This window comes from Balearica regulorum, chromosome 7 (assembly GCF_011004875.1).
Source record: "Balearica regulorum gibbericeps isolate bBalReg1 chromosome 7, bBalReg1.pri, whole genome shotgun sequence".
Taxonomy (NCBI): domain Eukaryota; kingdom Metazoa; phylum Chordata; class Aves; order Gruiformes; family Gruidae; genus Balearica; species Balearica regulorum.
Window position 1 is genome coordinate 25910939 of NC_046190.1, and position 18772 is coordinate 25929710.

At 35.5% G+C, this 18772-nt stretch overlaps 1 protein-coding gene across 1 annotated transcript in view; it reads right to left on the reverse strand.

Annotated features, from left to right (window-relative positions):
- The window catches only part of KCNMA1 (potassium calcium-activated channel subfamily M alpha 1), a 494552-nt gene that overhangs the window by 169672 nt on the left and 306108 nt on the right, over positions 1–18772 (reverse strand). Inside the window, exon 8 of the mRNA XM_075757828.1 lies at positions 1158–1233. Coding sequence (XP_075613943.1) covers positions 1158–1233 — 76 coding nt within the window. The remainder of the gene's footprint in view (positions 1–1157; positions 1234–18772) is intronic.

Below are 18772 nucleotides of genomic sequence, written 5' to 3' on the forward strand. Positions count from 1 at the left end.
TTATGGGGCTTTTCCATTGGCTGCCATTTCTGTTGGTGAGGTTGTGCTGTGCGTTAAATGCAAACTCATTGGATATTCTGAGCTCCTGCACAAATGACTCTCCTTTACCATACTGGTAGCATTCTAAGCTACTGGACTACATCTTCGCTGCACATTCTTTGATTTCTTTATTTGACAGGAACTGGATTCCTTACAGTCACAGAGCTAAAGACAGTGTGAGAGTTTTACAGCAAAGAGAATAGTTTCAAGGTTAAGGGTTAAAGAAGCAGCTGTTTACAAATGTGTACAAATGAGTGTGTACAAACCTCAAGGATCTATTTCCCCATCACTACTAATTAACATAGCAAGTTAAAGGAATTAGTTGTATATAAAGCCTTCACACATGCATCATCAACTGGCAGAGAGAGCATAGAATTTCAGAATGGAACTGACTTTACAGTAATTATTGGAAGCTGGATTCAATACTTCAGCTGGTGCATTTTAGGAAATAATGAAAGGCAATGTGTCTTCAACTGCAATGTTCCTTTTTTTTTTCCCTTCAAAGTGATCTTTTGTTCAAAGTTGTGCTGCTTCTGCACAACTTTCGTGTATTAATAGCCTGAAGAATCAGTGAAAGCCAGAAGGTTACTTGGAATATTTTAAATATTCTTTGAAAGAAATGCTAATGACAATGAACACAATATAAAGATAGCTGAGTGTAAAATTAATTTTTAATATGTTTTTGATGTGAAGAAAGATGCTCAGTTCAAAAAAACTTGAAATAGAGCCACAATGATTATTTCTCAAATACTTTTTAGCTGTATTCTGTTGAATGCATTGGGATTTCTGTTTTTCTAAGGCAGCAGAATATGGACTGGTTATGTGGAAAGAAGCAATATTTAATCAGTGCAGAGCTCTGTAATCCATTCTGCTTTTATATTATCAGCACTTAGTCTTGCTCAGATATTTCAAATGTAACAACACATCAAGTAAAATCTTCTACTGATCACATGGCAAAAGATGCTGACACTAATAAACAATTCATCAGCAGAAAAATGTTTAAAGAACAGATAACAAGTGAGTTTTTTTCCAGAAAAGGAAATCATATATTACTAGGACCACAAACCTAACGTTCTGTCACCAATGCAACTAACTCGGTATTTAAGAAAAGGTCTTACCTTGTTTTAAGGATATTCAGAAACTGCAAAATTTCTGAAAACTGTATCAGTCTAAGGGCTCTTAAAAATCTTAAACCTGCAGTAAAGAAAAAAACCAAAACACCTCTAGTAAAGAATAATTCAAATTATAACAACAGTTCACATACAATGATAGTGATCAATGAAATCAACATAGGTAGCATACAAAATGTCAAATACCTTTGAAATGTTCTTCCATATTTAATGGTTTCAAGATCCTTACCAGGTCTTTTTCAAATTGTTTTAAACTTATTTCCTTAATAGCTGAAGTATCCTATCAAAAGCCTTAGTTTACGTAGAAAGCCATGGGAGGAGACATAGAGACTGAAAGCTAAGGTGAAAAAAACCTCACTGAGGTTCTGTTGGTAGTTCTAGTGCACACGTCCTTCAGTCCTCCAGGCTGTCAAAAACACATACAGATCTGAAACTCCTCAGTCCTCCAAGTTCCCATGTTGCTTAGTGAAAAATAAGCGATTATGAGCAATGAGATCTGATAACCTGGATAAAGTAGACTGTGTATGTGCCTGATTAAATTGGTAAATCTTAATGACGTAAAATCTTTTTATTGTAATAATGCTCCCTATCTCCACCCTAATTTCCAAAAATTCAAGCAAGAGAAGAGAGGAATGACACATTCTCTCTTAAAAAGTACAAATCTACTATAATTCTTTCCATCAGACTATAACTATAGGAATAGATTACACTTTGACTATTAAAGAAGTAACTATTTTTACAAAGATATAGTATTTTTGTGTTGAAATCAGGTTGCATGAATAGCAATTCCCAGATGACTGCAAAGCAGTGAGATATACACAGAGAGAGTATGCGCAAAAGAAAATACTATAGAAGATTAAGGGCTTAAATTATAAAAGAGAATTATGCTGATAATAAATAATTTGTCTGTAGATCTTTGCCATATGAATAAAAGTACATTGTGTATTATACACATGCACAGCTTATAAAATTAAAATAAGGGCTTTGAGGATAATTTTTATTAGACAGTACAGCCAAGAGTTACATAAAAGTTGTGTAACATGGTATTGCAACTGTTACAGTTAGGTCCAGGGCAGCTTCCTCTCATACTTCCTCTTTATTGACATATATTTTACCCACTTCCAGTGCTATAAACCACTTTTTATTTCTAGAAACTTAAAGAAAGACCGGTCCTGGCAAACATATAAACCTGGTAACAACCTTCATCATCTCAGTGGAGTCGAGAGGTTCCCTTCAAGAGCAAAGATACATGTGGTGAGATGTGTTTAAATCAAGGCTTTATTTCTGCAGTATTCTTGGAAAGTCGTTAAATAAAATTTTTACTCTTGTTAAGACTCATAAGCAGCCTTAACAAAGTAGAAAATCACTCCTGTCTGTGCATTGCATAGATACAAAGTTTCTTTTTAATTACTGATCATGGGGAACTCTGAAGATTAATCACAACTTGAAAATTGGATTTGGGGATCTAGATGAAAAACAATAAAATAATGTTTAATAATTATAAACTTCAGACCCATTTGCAATTATAGGATGATCACTTTGGATCATAGTGCTGAAACTGAGAGAGACATGTCCCTCTGCTTCACCTGCAGTAATTCCCACAGTTGCTACTTCTATCCAAAGAGATGTGGCTGGACAGGGATGGAGAGGGCCTTTACTAGCAAGCCTAAACACCTTCAGCTCTGTTCCATCCAGGTATATTCCTCACTCCACTCCCTGGGAACTTTTTGAAAAATGGCTGGTGGGAGGAAAAACCCCTTCCTTTCAAATGCTTTGCATTGCGCCTGAAGTTAATAAGATGGCCAAGTTACCCCTGGCAATGTTTCAAAAAGAAGCCTGAGAAACATCAAAGTTAGCAATAAAACCTCTACCTCCAAACTCTTACAATGCTACAGATATAGTTTAGTTGCTCAGACTGATAGAACAAACAGACTATGGCTTCAGTGCATTTCTTGTGGCAGAAGAAAATCATTATGGATTAAGTTCTGCATTTGCTACAGCCTACACTATTTTAAAGAATTCCCTTCAGAGAATAAAATATTTAAAAAAAAAAAAAAAAAGTGGAGACTTTGCTTGAACAGCTTGCTTGAACTACAAATGGAACTGGCTTGTAATTGTAAAAGGTTACAATCACCTTGTAACCTCTGTATCTTGTCTAGGATATTACTTGTGGGACTGTGTTTTATAGCTAAAGGAATCATTTCAGAAAGGATTAAATTTTGATCTTAAGAAACCTCAGTGTATTACCTGCTTTGTTTAGTTCAAATACAAAGAACAAAAATTAAATGAAAATAAGTTTTGCTTATCATGATGGCAAATGATTTCTTTCCATTATTCTACTCTTTTCAAGATCCAAACAGTTCTGTTATTAGGATCCTATACACATGCCATTTTATATGATTTTCTGTACTTCCTGTCTTGCAAATAATCTGTGAGTTCCATCATCCTAGCCAAAAAAAAGGTATTTAATAAGAACCTCTTTCCATGTTCATAGTATCAGGACATAACAAGGTATAAACCCTATTAAAAGGCACTAAGAAAAGGCAGATCTTCTGGGTGATACATTGAAAACTTCACAGACAAACTACTGTGATCCTGTATGATGCTAACTCTTCATATTTTATAGACAACCTGTTCATAGTTAATTAACTTTTGTAGAAACATCAGTCATGTTAGAAATATTAAATTTTTGTATTTATTATAAAATTCTATATTAATCAAAAAAGTCCTCTGGTAAATCAATATGTATAGGAAATCAAGATTAGGAACACCCTTCATGGCAATACACCTTTGAAGCCCATAAAAAAATATGTATTTCAAGTCTTTTCAAGGCCCATTAAAATGATATTTTCAGTTTTGCTTCAAAGGACCTCTAAAGGTCTTTTTTATGAAAACCTAATTGGAATATAATATTCTTTCTAGCTATGTAGAGACATCACCTCATATAAATTTCATCAGCAGAATGAATATTGCAGGAAAATATTTTTGTTTGCCCTGACACTCGCTGCTCCTGACCAGGTGCTGAACAAGGAATGCAATCTGCCTCAATGGGATAGCGTGTTAGGGTACTGGATTTAGTAATGAATCTACTGGTTCACTTCCGAGTTTTATAATCCCCTTCAGTAGAAAATCTAGCCAACTGAGGGCTTAAAAATCCATTTGACTTTGATGTCAGAGTCAAGGAGAACCTGGGTCAGGAGGAAACAAGCAGAGACTGGGAGCATCATTCTTCCTATAAACCATGGTGAGAAAGGCAGAGAGTTTGCAAATAGGGCTGAAAGGCTTGTAGTTGAGCAGGAAAAAAGCCCATTTAAAGTAGTATAATCAGGAATATGAATGAGATGGCTATTCCAGAACAGTGTAAAAAAACACTCTGAAAAGTGATCTGAACAAAACACGTAACAGGACTGGACAATGGTAGGGCTGCAGCTGGTAGGTTTAAGTAACCCTGTTTCCAGGCACTCACAGTATCTTGCTCTCAGGGCCTGAGTGTACAAGCAACAGTTAGTTCACTGTCTGCAGGTGAAACCCACTATACCTGCAGTGTTTACTCCCCATAACACTATTAGCACAAAGAGTCAGTCAACCAAAACAACTCAACATATTAGGAACAAATTACACTGTACAATGCACCGGTGTGCACACCTCCCCAGTACATCATACCACGTGAAGACTTTGTGTGGTCTATTGGCAATGTCCACTAATACTAGCTGAACTGAAACAAGGGAGAAAGGGCAATTCCCGTGCTTCAATAGTTATTTCTAAAGCTTGACTGCGAAAGGGGTGAGAGGTGCTGGTTTTGAATGAATCTGTTTGGCACTTTAAAACATTTAATAGCATTGACTGCTTGACCTTCTAGTAAGTTACATGCATTTTGAAAGATTGCAGCTAATTTGGAGGTTTCAGCCTTATTCTTCAAATATACTACAAAAAGCTGCTGCTGAGAATAAACTGTAAGCATAAAACTCAGATGAGTTTGCCCCTTAACTTATGATTATTTATATCACCTTGAACTTAGCAAGGTGATGAGGAATCATGTGAATAATTCCCAGAGGAAAAGTACACACAGCACTTTGTTCCAGTGCTGGTATTAATGACATGCAAAAGCGGGCTTGTGATCATACATGCATCCGTAAACTCACGGCACAGTAACCCTCACAGCAATAACCTTGTTGCAAAGAGATTGTTGTCAAACTGAAAATGTCCTAAATTGTTCAACAGGTAGCTTACCATGAATCCACACAAGATCAAAATTAAAACAAGTTAAATAGGAAAGATTTTGATGTGTCTAACTCAAGAGTAATTATTGACAAAGCATCTGTAGAAAATAGCCTGTCTGAAAACTAATCACATGTAATCAGTAAAACAACACCCCATGCTGTACTCTCTCACTGTTTTCAAATCAAATTTGACTCACAACTAAGAAGTTGTTATCCTTTTCAGGCCCACCAATTCTGTAATAGGAGCACTAACAAGAATTCCCATTTTCCCAAAGCTGTCTCAGCTACTGGCACAAATGTGTGCAGCTCTCTTTCCTTTCCAATATTTGGGAATGTATTTTATACAGGTGAGGAAGAATAATTTCTCTTAATATGAAATAACTACAAAACTGTTTTATATTTAAATGATATAATCAATAGTTGAGAAAGGGTACATTTCTTATGTGTTACAGCAAAATCTATTCTAATTTCACACATTTAATAGGATCATGCCAGCTAAAGTTAATTGAGCAAACTGCTGAATGGAATGCTCAGGAAGTACTTGCTGTTTTGTCTCCATCATGTCACTCACCTTTTTTCTTGCACAAGAGGTTTTATATTGGAATTTTCTTACAGGATCTGACTGGAATAGGACATAATTTTCCTTACTACAATTTATTAAAAAAAAAAAGTATCGGAGGATTTAATTTACCTAGAAAACCTCTCTAATCCCAGAAAAATATACTGATGAAATGAAGGGCCCATTCAGTTTGTCAATCTTCTGCTTCGAAATGAATGACTAAAATATGCTTCTGAGCTAGAGTTTCTTTGAGTTGCAATGCCCAGGATAAAGATAAAAGATACATAGATTTCTAGACCACAAAAAACTTCTATGATTATCAAACCAGATTCCTTTAATAATATGAGACAATTTTAGTCAATATTTTCTGCCTCTAGTACAATAATTTGAGTTGTAGGTACGATGATTCAAATGAATCTCCAAGCATACCACAGGGGTTTTTTCCTTACTGTGAAAGTATTTGTTTAGCTACTTTTGCTGCCTGTACAGCTAACGGACCATTTACAAAGCACACTGGAAAATGTAAAATATGTGTGCAATATGTTCTATTATTTTTACTAAGCAATTTCCTGGATAACATGTGTGGTGTAATTTTTTTTCAGATTCTGAGTGTTCAACCTGGAATTTGTAAAAAAAAAAAAACACCCAATAAAAAAAGCCCCCAACAATCACACCTGACTCCCAGAGACCAAACGCCTACCTTCTGAAATTCTATATGCTGAATTTAAATATGAAAAATTGACATATCCACATCTTTCAGGCCAATTTTGAAGGGTCACTAAAAGAGGCTAAATACCACCCAAAAAACTGAAAACAATCTTAAATATTACGGAAATCAATCATCTGTGCAACAGGAAACAATATGCTATGTTGAAATATAGGGCTAGATCTAGATTACAGCAGGAGTATTTTTATTCATTTCACTACATACTTGTTCAGTTCTGTGAACTGAGGTGCAAATACTCTCCAGCTATCGCTTTCTGACTCTTTACTAAGGATCCATTAAAATGGATGCTTTAGACCAGAATAGTGATATAAACATGACCAATAAACTATGTGCCAGTAGCAATTACAGTAGAAAATTATTTTCTCTATAAAGTTTACAGCAAAACAAACTACATTATTTTAAACTTTATTTGACTTTACAGTCTCAAAGGTGTTAAAATATGGTATTTTCCTGTCTGTCAGACAGTGTTGCAGTCTCTTACTTGAACAGATGCTTTCCACTGGATTAATATACAGCAGCAATCAGGATTACCCATAGGCTACAAACCCTCAAGAAAGGAAATTTACAATTTTAAATCTATAAAGGTGAAGAGGAGGAAATCACAACAACTAAACTTATTTCTCTTTAATGAGATTCTAAAAAAATAGAAATAGGAATTGGGATATTTCTTCATTCATCATGAAAGGTCAATCTACTGGAAAACCACCAAGAATTACATTATTTCTCATCAATGAGATACATAATCCCTTTCTTATTGCCATATGTTGTTTTTTGTGTCAATAGCATATCCAAAATACTGGTATAAGGATTCAATCTACAGAGATTCTGTGTATCATTTCTATTCCTGACAAACCATTCACTCATTCATCAGAATGGTATCTTCACCAAACCTATGAATGGCTGCTTCTACCCTATATTTGATTAAGACCATATGGTTTACTGAAGACTGAAAAATCCAGAATCCATATTTAGGAAATCAGAACATTTTCTGAGATGCCTGTAACAGAGGGGTAATTTTTAGAATGCAAAATAGTCCTATCCTGAATGCCTTCACACAACACAACAGAGTAACCTGAGATTCCACTCCCTGTAGATAGGTTTGAAAATGAAAGCTCAAAGAACAAGACAAGAAGAAATAGCATGGGAGGAAAAGAATCTGCCATTCCTTAGAAGCAACCCAGCCAAAATATTTTGAAACGCTTCCCTGCCTCTGTTATGCAATTATATAAGCAGGGAAAACAGCCCACAACATGAAAAAATCAATACCCTATGAACCAGGACAGCAAAACTGCATCAAGTTAACAATCTACATCGGCTGTATACTAACTGCTTTCAAACAATGCTGTATCAAAGACTTCTTGTTAAATCTCTCTGCTGCACATTTCTTTGGCTGGCTTTTACACTTGTTAAAATAACGACAGCAGTTTCACCATACTTATAACAACTCCACCATTGCAGATTATTACATTTCATCCTTCAATAAAGACTGGATTACTTGATTCTAGGTGAATAGTGAATCCCTTTGATGAGATATTGGAGATATGGGCACATTACAGCATGTGAGTTGTGGAAAGAATTTTTCCTATAAAGCAACTAAAATCCTGCAGCATTATTCTGAAGTTGAAAAATTAATATAATATCTTTTTATAAAAGAATAACACTAGCACCAGAGACAGAATCACAAACTACAGTTCTGAATAAAAAGTTTAGAGTTGGACCTTACCCCAGTATGAGCCGACCCTATAACAAGACACCAAGGAGTTTCGAAAAGTATGTTGTTCTTCCTTTTCAGGAATATTATGTCCAGCTTTGACACGATATCCATTTTGGAACAATTCTCCAAGAGATTTTTTACGCCTTCTAGTACTTCTATAAGTTTCTGTACGCGTGCCCCCAGAAGGGTTGTGGTAGACTAAAATCTTGCTGGGAATCATGACTATGTATCTTCAGCTTCAGGAGCACTGTACGTAAGTATTGTGGTCCAGTCTTCAGTCACAGCATCACACCAAAGACAGTCATATATTTTTTTACCCTTCTTTTTGCTAATGCATTATCAACACGGAGAGACAGCTCAGAGTCCTTTCTTTAACAGAACTTCTTTTTGGAAGCAGATTTGTTTAACTGGACACAGGATAATACAACGTTCACCTTTACACATTCTTACCAAAAGATATTTTAGTATAATCTAGTTCATTTCTGTTAGCATGAAACAAACAGAATTAATTCAAATACAAAACTCAGCCTCACAAAACAGACTAAGAGTATCACAAACTGGATGGACAAAACAAATCACAGCAGCAGGCAGGCAGTGCAGATGCTCCTCTGATCCATGATGTATTAGAGCTTAAAAGCCATCTTCTATCCGGATATTACCACATAAGCTTCTTTCAGATACACCAAAGAACCACACCCATCGATCCAAAACCCACAAACATGCTGCTGCTCACTTGGAATGAACAGGTACTCTCATAAAGAATATATCCATAGTTCACGTACATAAAGGGAATTGTTTACTGTGTATTATTTTCTTTGGCAACTTTACATATCTGTCTTCTGGTTAAAGCGAGTATGCAGAAGGCAGAGGTCGTATAATCAGCCAACTCTTACAGGATTTATCCCAGATGAAATAAAAAAAACCCACACAACAACCCTTCATCTAATCCTCGTTAATGACAGCTATATTACTGAAGGGGAAAAAAAACCAAAACCAAACAATTTAGCCACCAAGCAAGAGCACAAAGAACAGAATGCATTAGTTCTCTCAAGCAGACTTGCTCTGTGAATATCACAAAACTGGATTTTTGTTTAAGTCAGCTACCATCTCATTCAATTAGAAAAAAACCTTAAAATAAAATGTAAATGTGAGATATTACTTTCCACAATGTATGATATGCTTTCTTAGTCAACTTTCCTGCTTTGAGCATAACATACAAACTTCATCTTGAAAAGCTGTCTTTATTTCGAGGAATATGCTTATCATTCCTAATTTTTGTCCCCAGAGGAGCCACAAAGATGCACATACCAAAAATATATCAATGCCATCTGGAGTACAATGTAAAGCAGACACAGAAATAGACTGTACCATGTGCTTATAGGAAATGTACAGGATCTCAAAGCATTTTAGAAATGTTATTAAAGTATGACAATGCCAAATATAGAAACATGGAGAACAGCACACTGAAATTTCAAATTTCAAGTAATATGCAGTGAGCGAATCAGAGGAAAACCACTTCTGTAATTCCTTTACATCGCAACCTTTACGCTATGTTCTTACAAACAACCTGGTCATGTTCTTACTGGTCACAATAGTAAAGTTCCACAGAGTATAGTGGGAATCAGTTTTGATTCTATACATACGCATGCAGACATTATATATAATATATCTGTGAGCACTTGAATCATTCCTCTCAAATTGGAAGGATTTGAACAAGGTAGTACTTATCTGTGTTACTAATCATATCTTGTACAGCTCAAACTGAAATAATGTCCTACTTACTTTTTACCGTAAAAGGCACATTATTATTCTTTTTTTTCTTTCTGTATTTCATCTTGAATAGTATAATATTATTATCCAATTTTATACTTATCATTAGTGTACTTTGTAGTTAGGACAGCAAATGTTTGAGTGTAGAATCCATTTACCTTGTGAGCCTGGAACATCTTTAAAGGAAAACAGTACCCAAGTAATAAATAGCAAGAGCCAAGCTGTTTAGTTTACATAACCTACATTTTAGGTTTAGTAATTTAACAGCATTCCTTTAACTCTCAACTCCCTGGCATAGCCAGATGATTATAAATTTCCTCCCTTTTTCTGTCAGTGCACCGCTAAACCTGTTGCATATATCAAAATCTGAAAACGTGAATTAAAAAACTGGAATTAAATCTAAAATAAACCTGTTCCACAAGTTAAAAATATGAACCTAAATTTCAGCAGCAGCAGGATGATGACATATTGTGCTGATAAGCACTATTCAGCATCACAGAGCCACAAAGATGTTTGTACTACTTTCCTGTGCAGAAGTTTCTGCTTTCCAGTGGAATGTTTTTTAGCATTTTGTTCTACAATGTGATTATGCAAGAGAGCTTATTGTTTTCAGTGAGAGTAGAGTTCTCCACCACCTATATTATCTAGCTATTACTTGGCCAAGTTTTTCATATTAGATGTAAAATTAGATTACAGAAAATTGTTCTCTATAGGATAAATTATTTTTCCTTTCAATTGTCAAGAAAATGACCTTTTAGATATCCTATCATCTAGCTCAGATAAGCATCTGAGTGAGTCTGAATCCCTATTAAGCGGATGAAGACGATGCCATTAGGAAAATGGCACTGTTTCCTGTGTTTCTGTACTTTTTCCTACCCCTGCAATGGACACAGCTGACAGTCTCCTGGTCTGAGGTAGACTTAAAACTCCTAAAACTCTGTGTTATCAGAAACACTGAAGACGTGTGCAATCTGGTCCGACGTATTTCCTCCAAACTAACAAACATTCATTCTGTTCTAAAGAGCTCTAGGATGACTTGCTAAAACCTATCATACCGTCAATCAACCCAAGCTATTTAAAGTATGTTATGACTAAAGTTTTCCATATTTTCAACAAAAGCGTATCCTTGCAGCATATCGCTCCATGACCTTCCCTGAATTTGCCATCAAAATAGATTGATATACTTATAGAGGCATTGTTACCATTAAATGATAACTTGCTTTCAAAGTCCATCCAAATGTGAAACTATTCATCTCAAATATGCAGGGGAAGAAAGCAAAACTTCTCAGCAGCTGAGCTCCTCTTTACCTTTGGCTATGCAGGAACTAGGTGCTTGCTATACCATCTTGCAAGAGGGCAAGGGAAGAACAGATCTTTGGCATAGACAACCAGCGTATTGGGTAGAAGCAGAAATCAAATTGTCCTCTAAAGCACAGGTTAGACAGGGATGACTGATTTGCTGTGCTTTTGTACGATACTATCTGCTTACAGTTGTGCGCAGAAGCACAATCTAGAAAAAACGTGAAACACAAGAAAATCTGCCAAGGAGAAACTTGCTGTAGAGAAAAATAACTTTGTTACATCCAGTGATCATTCTCTCCTTGAAAATTACTTCTTAATTTATTTTACAGCAAGGCAACACAATGTTCCACATGTTATCTTTCCTCTCTTTTAGATTGCTGCTTCTGAAACGACAGTGTAAAAGACACTGTGCTAGAAGAAGTGGGCCTTAAATTTTTTGGAGCATAGATTAATTGGACAATTTACTGATGATGCTACTAAAATCAAGATGACCCCTGAAGTAAGAGGTTACACCCCAGCAAGCTAACCTTGCAGAGAGGTGGCACTGAAGGCTGGAAACTTGGGGTTTGTTTTTTAAAGGGCCCATTACAACTCAATATAAAGTAGTTTTGCCTCCCGAAGAATGACAAGTTAGCATCTTGTATAATTTTCTCTGGCATTCATCAGGAACAAATTGCACTAAAATCAGGAATATGCTATTCTGAGAGACTATAACCGTGGGGTAGGACAAATGACAAGAAGAAAGGTAAAGGAAGGACAAAGGCCAGATCTAAAGCCTGACTCATCCTGCAGGACGTTGGTTTAAAAAAAGACTTGCAATTCTGCCTGTCTTAGCTCCTGTGAGTCACAAGGCATGGGCCATAACTGCCAAAGAAACAATGAGCATGCTATGAAATAAGACTTGAAAAAGAGTCAAATATTTCAGTTCTAATCAACTGGTATGATATAATGCATCCTAGCCATTGAACCTTCTCTAGCCTTTGAATTGCACAAAGAAAATATTTAAGGAGATACATACAGATATATGAGCAGATACATACAGATATATTAATTATGAAAAATTGGTTATGAAAAATGATACACCACAAAATTCTATATGTCATTATGATCCAAGTGCAATTAAAAAAAAAAAAAAATCAGTTTTCTGACCAGATGGGTGCCAAACTTCACAAAATATTTATGCCTGTCCAAAAGAAATGATGTCCTTTTACTCTGTGTAGAGAATGATTCCTTGCTCATGGTTTAAATTTATATTGTAGTAACAACAAACAATATTTCATACCAGCTGTCAGATTAAGAATTTAGCCATAAAATTTCATAAAATTCAAAGATTATGGTGTTTTAACTGCTTTTTAGAAATACAGCTGTCATGTAGGTCCGTACACCACTATCAGTACCCCTTATTTCACCCTATACTAAAAAGTAGTCTTCACCTATTCAGTATTGTATCATGTTTAAATACAAAGTCTGAGAACTGCAAGTGTCAATTCAGCACTAAGGCCGAATCAAGAATAAATGCAGTAAAGGGAGTAGCATTTAAAACTCCTCTCTCCAAATTCAGAAAATCTGTCTGTGATCTGCCTACTGACAAGCAAATTCTCAGGGAGTTTCAAGTGCACGCAAATGCTTGCACTAATAGGCCATTACTGAATGACTAATAATAGATACGGAAAAATTCTATGCACTATCAGAGTAGATTAGAAACAGTCCCTAGAAAAGTAGTTGTCTGACATTTTCCTAAAAGATGCCATTCCTTCAAAATTATCCATCATTTGCTATTTTCCAATGAATGCAACCTATTTCTTAAACGATCCACCTCGCATGCTATTGCGTATCATTTTCTTTAAATGAATTTCCAAGTTAAGAGTAAGCAGGAGTGAATCCAGATGAACTTATCTTGGTGTTTTTTCTTTAGTAAATGTCTCTGCTTTTACAGTGCTGGTATCTACACTTTGCCTTCAATAGCAAGGAAAGTGAAAAAATGCAGAAGAACCCAAATTCAGTATTAATATGGAATTTAATAGAAAATAAAGGCTAAGATCACACTATTTTCTTTAGAAATTATCCCACCTCAATTTACACTTGCAATATTTTACATGTAGAGACTCAGATGTTCATTGACTGCCATGCCAACATGATATATATAGCCTGCTGACTAACCACTATAAAAATAACTTTTTCTTAAGTTAGCATTGTCCTAACCACATATCTAGCCACCACTAAACACTTCATTAACTATGCTTTAATAAGTATCTGAATTTTAACTATACAAAAATATATAAATCATATATATATGCAATACAAATTTTAATATGTAATAATAACAGTTGATTCATTTTATTACATACATAATAAATCACTTAAGCACATAATTAAAAAGTGAACTTCTAAATAATCTCGTAGCTATTACCTACAGCAGCCTTTACGTAACAGAACATTGGTAAGAACCCCTATAGGATTTAGAATTTCAATAGCAGCTGTGGAAGTTAGATGTTGAATAGGAAAGGGTCACAAAAGTTCAATTTTGAAAAAAGAATAAATACAAAGGTTGTGAAAGGCATTCAAATCATATTAGGATTTTATATTTATCCCACTGTGATTATTTCTTCTTCTGTCACAAGGCTGAAGAGGCATTACATCCTTGAACTTCACTGACTCACTTGACTTATCTCAGAGAAAAGCATCCCAGATCAGAATTAAGAAAAAGTGAGCAAACTGATACAATGTGAAAATAATAGTCACTCCAACATCAGCACACAGTGTCAATGCCATACTTGGCCACTAACATTGCAGCTAGCTCACAGCAATAAAACACCTTTCTGCTAGGCTACGGAGGTATGCATCTGCATCCCCTAAGACTAGCATCAACTGAAATCACTCTACATCTTCAAGCACACGACGCTTTGAACGACCAAGGGGCTGCAGTGTGGATGAACGAGACTGGCATTAACTGCTGGATGCTCACTGATTGGAAAGGAACCAGTGTATCTCTGTAGCGCAGCATGAGCACACCTGTACACAAAACCTCATACAGTTCTGAAGGAAAATCTTCCACACAGTAAGAGGTTGATCAAAGAAAAACATAACCAGCAATTAGGAAGACAATAAAGCTGATAAATTATTTATACTGAGCAGCAGAGTAACTAGGTGATAATGGAGAAATAACCACTGGAGAGTTTTGAGTACCTCAGAAATTTCATAATGCAGTAGACTAAACCGTTTTGCTCTCAGTCATCTTTACTTATGAGGGACTACAACATTTTCCTTTTGATTATGCAGATTATCATCGCCAGATATCCTGACTTGAATGCAAAACTTCTTGAAATTGAACTTGACAGTTAAGGTACTAAATGTCCGATTCTTTTCAGCTAAACCTCCACAGTGATGCTACAATATTATTAATTTTAATAGAAACAGCACTCCTTATAGGATAATGCTGAATAAAATGCTGTGTACTAGACTTGCCCCTGTACAGCACACTTCCATCTGCCTTACTTTATAGAAGCTGATCTAAAAAGGCAAAATAATTTCCGTTTATAAACCACTTATAAAGGAAACAAGAAAATGGCTTTAGAAAAAAAAGTTTTAGATACTAGAAGTAGAAAACCACATTTTTCTAAGTATAAATACTATTTTTAAATTAAAAGATGCATTATTCTATTTTTGATCTTTATCTGCCATCTGCTGTATTTTTAATAGCAACAAACAAAAGAGCTGATAAAGTCAAATAGGCTGCTTTTCCAATATTTCAGCTTTTGACCTGAAGTAGCAGCCAGGGACATTTCATAAGAAAGCCTACTTCTGGAAAATGTCCATGCATTTTTGAAGACAAGATAAGCTTAGATAGTTGGAATCTAAAATATCAAGAAAATTCAAATTCTTTGGCTTCATATCCCTTCATACATATTAAATCAGAGAAGTAAGATCGGTAGATAGATTTACACCAAATGTTTCATAACTAACATAAGGCTATATAAAATATATATAAAAACACTGTCGTTTTTTTTTTCAAAAAGAATTAAAAACTAAATGCCTGAATGAAAAAAGTGCACTCCAAAGTTTAGTAGCAGCTTATTTAACACTGTTCCATATTAAAAAGTTCCCTGAACAGAAGAAACTGAAAAAAAGCAACAGAAAGATCCAAAACATGCACTTAGTAAGAGCAAGGAAACATTGCCCTCTGAGCATCATTAGCTTTATTGGCAAAGACTTTCTGGCAATCCATCAGGTTCACCACTGCAGTGCACGTAGTTATGGAGGAGTCAATAATTTCAGAGATACTTCTGTGATGCAGAGAAATGTCCTTCCATTTATGGACTGGATTTTCTCTGCAGTGTTTCTATTTTTATTTTATTATTTAAAATTTGAGATAGTATGATACTAAACAGTGGTGAAGGCGATAACAAGGTTAATGAATGCTAAATATCTGGGGGTCAGCAGTGAATCAAGAATAAGCTCTGTATAATGTAAACAAGGACACTATAAATACAGAAGTCCTACAGAACCTTAAGCATTCAAAAATTGATGTGAAACAAGTGGCAAAAAGTGGCAAACCATGAAAGATACTGTTTTCTTGACTTAGGTCAATATTGCATGAAACTCTGCCAGATGGTATAAATATCCTGCAGTCCAAAACCTGAGAAAAAGCCTTAAATACTTTAACTGGAAGAACACATCTCTATATCCCAATTTTTTCTTCTCTACATATCACCTGACTTGGTATGGCAAATTACTGCAATTGCAAAAACTGAATAGTGGATCAAGGAAATGATTGAGGAGGAATGTAGCACTGTTACAAACTATTATCCATCCAACTGTTACTTCTGAAATGTCACATAAGGACAAAGGTAAAAATTTTGCTCATAGTTAATACTGAAGCATACAAGCACAAAAAGTAATCTTACCCAACTCCAATGGTGTTTTTGGCCTATCAAATGATGTTCAAGCAGTGCATCTAAATAAATGTATTAATGAAGTTTCCCTTTTTGAGTTTAGAATTATAACGAGTGAAAAATCTTAATCAAATCCTCTCTTGACTTTTCTTAGATTCATATATATAAAGTTGAGCGATATATAAGAACAGCCACTATATCAACTTTCTAAAGTCTCATACGGAATTCCTAACTTCTAATCTTTCTAGTGAGATCCCAACTATTTTTGCATCAGTTTATATCAATTTCAGTCTCAACAGGATTTAATTATGACTAATTCAGTTGTGCAAAAAGATCAGGAGGAATATGGCTAGTTTTGGGGGCTTTAGAGGTTTTGGGTTTGGTTTTTTTGTTTGGGGTTTAGTTGGTTGGTTGGGTTTTGTGTTTTGTTTTAAATTACTTTAACTGTATAATGCATTTTTTCTTAATTCCACATAAACCAACCCTCAACACCACAAAACACACTAGACAACTGATGCTGAATTAATGAGAGCTACATAGACATTTCAGTACATTTAGTCCAGGGCTTAGAAGATAAGAGAGATCCTTTAATCTGTGTCACAGAAGTTAGATGCTTAGAAATACAAAATTACCTAAAGCTCAAAAATGGTCACCAGAAATCATAAAACTTATGTTAAAAATACCAGTATATAAACTCTCATGTTCTAGGTATAAGGACTTCTGGTTTGGGACTAATGCAGATATTAATTGTATTACTTATAAAGTATAAAATAATGTAAACAACAAGCACTGAAAATTCAAAGTTGAGAAGATCACACTCTGCAACAATATTACTCAGATTCGATGCATTAAAAAAAAGCAGTTACCAAGAAATCAATGAAAGAAGATATCGGGGGGGGGGGGGGGGGGGGGGGGGGGGGGGGGGGGGGGGGGGAGCGGCAGGCGGGGAAGGGAATGCCTACAAGGTACTATACAAGTTAGCATACTATCTTGGAGCCAAGACATGAAATTTTATTTTCAACTAGTCTTTCCGCTGACTTTTAAAGATAAGAAACAGTTAGTTAAATAAAAAATTTAATTTTCTCTCTCATACTACCATTCAGGAAAGTGTGCAGGTTAGTTACATGCTGTAGGTAGCTCAGGAGAATTTGGACAGCATCTGACTAATGATAATGCAATGATCCTTTTGGACACTTCAAGTAACAGGCCGAGACAGTTGGGGTTGTTCAGCCTGGAGAAAAGGCAGCTCCAGGGAGATCTAATTGCGGCCTTCCAGTACCTGAAGGGGCCTACAGGAAAGATGGGGAGGGACTGTTTATGAGGGAGTGCAGTGACAGGACAAGGGGTAATGGGTTTAAGCTGAAGGAGGGTCGATTTAGATTAGATGTTAGAAAGAAATTCTTTACTGTGAGAGTGGTGAGGCACTGGAACAGGTTGCCCAGAGAGGTTGTGGAGGCCCCATCCCTGGAAGTGTTTAAGACCAGGTTGGATGAGGCTTTGGGCAATGTGGTCTAGTGGAGGGTGTCCCTGCCTGCAGCAGGGGGGTTGGAACTAGATGATCTTTGAGGTCCCCTCCAACCCAAACCATTCTATGGTTCTATGATTTTTAAATGCCCCTCATGCAAAGGAATACAAATGCCAGAAGACAGCATAAGTGAATTATGAGTTCCCTAAGCAGTTTGAGAGAAAGGGTTTTCTTCTTTTAGAACATTAGTCCATAGTCTATTAAAGACAAAACTGTACAGTTTGGGTAGCCTTCATTTGAGCAGAAGGGATTTACTTAATCACAGAGTCTGAAAGACCACTGAAACCACTAGAGAACACAAGAGTAGTCATAAAGAAATTAAACTGATAATAAAAAGCAGGGTAAAAAGAAAACATTAGACTGCTTTGTGACACAATATCTGTATGTTGAGAACATATTTTGATTAGCCAAGAAGAGATATGGAGAGAAGAAAATTACATAACATCTTACAGACATATACAAAATGTTTGGCTATTAAGAGGAATTGCAGTGATTTATCTTTCAGCATAAATCCCATGTGCTCGATATTACCATCCTATTACTATCCTAGGGGGAGTATGACTGAATGAAATATGAGTGAAAAAGTTAAAATCAATTATTATAAGCTACTTAGAATTTAGCAGTCCATCTATACCAAAATGACATTCTGTGTTTCTGAATCACTAAATTTAGCAGACTATGATCATGAAAGTTTATGGATTGATGTCCAGAAAAAACATGAAATAGAACATTAACCGATGATAACAATAGACAATTTGGGTACATCAGATAATGTAAAGTCTAGCTGCTTATGTTCCTTTGTGTAATACATATGGGGAAAAAAAACACAACTTTGGTTTACACAATGGAAAAAACACCACCACAGGAGTCCAAAACAGTAATATATATTTTGTG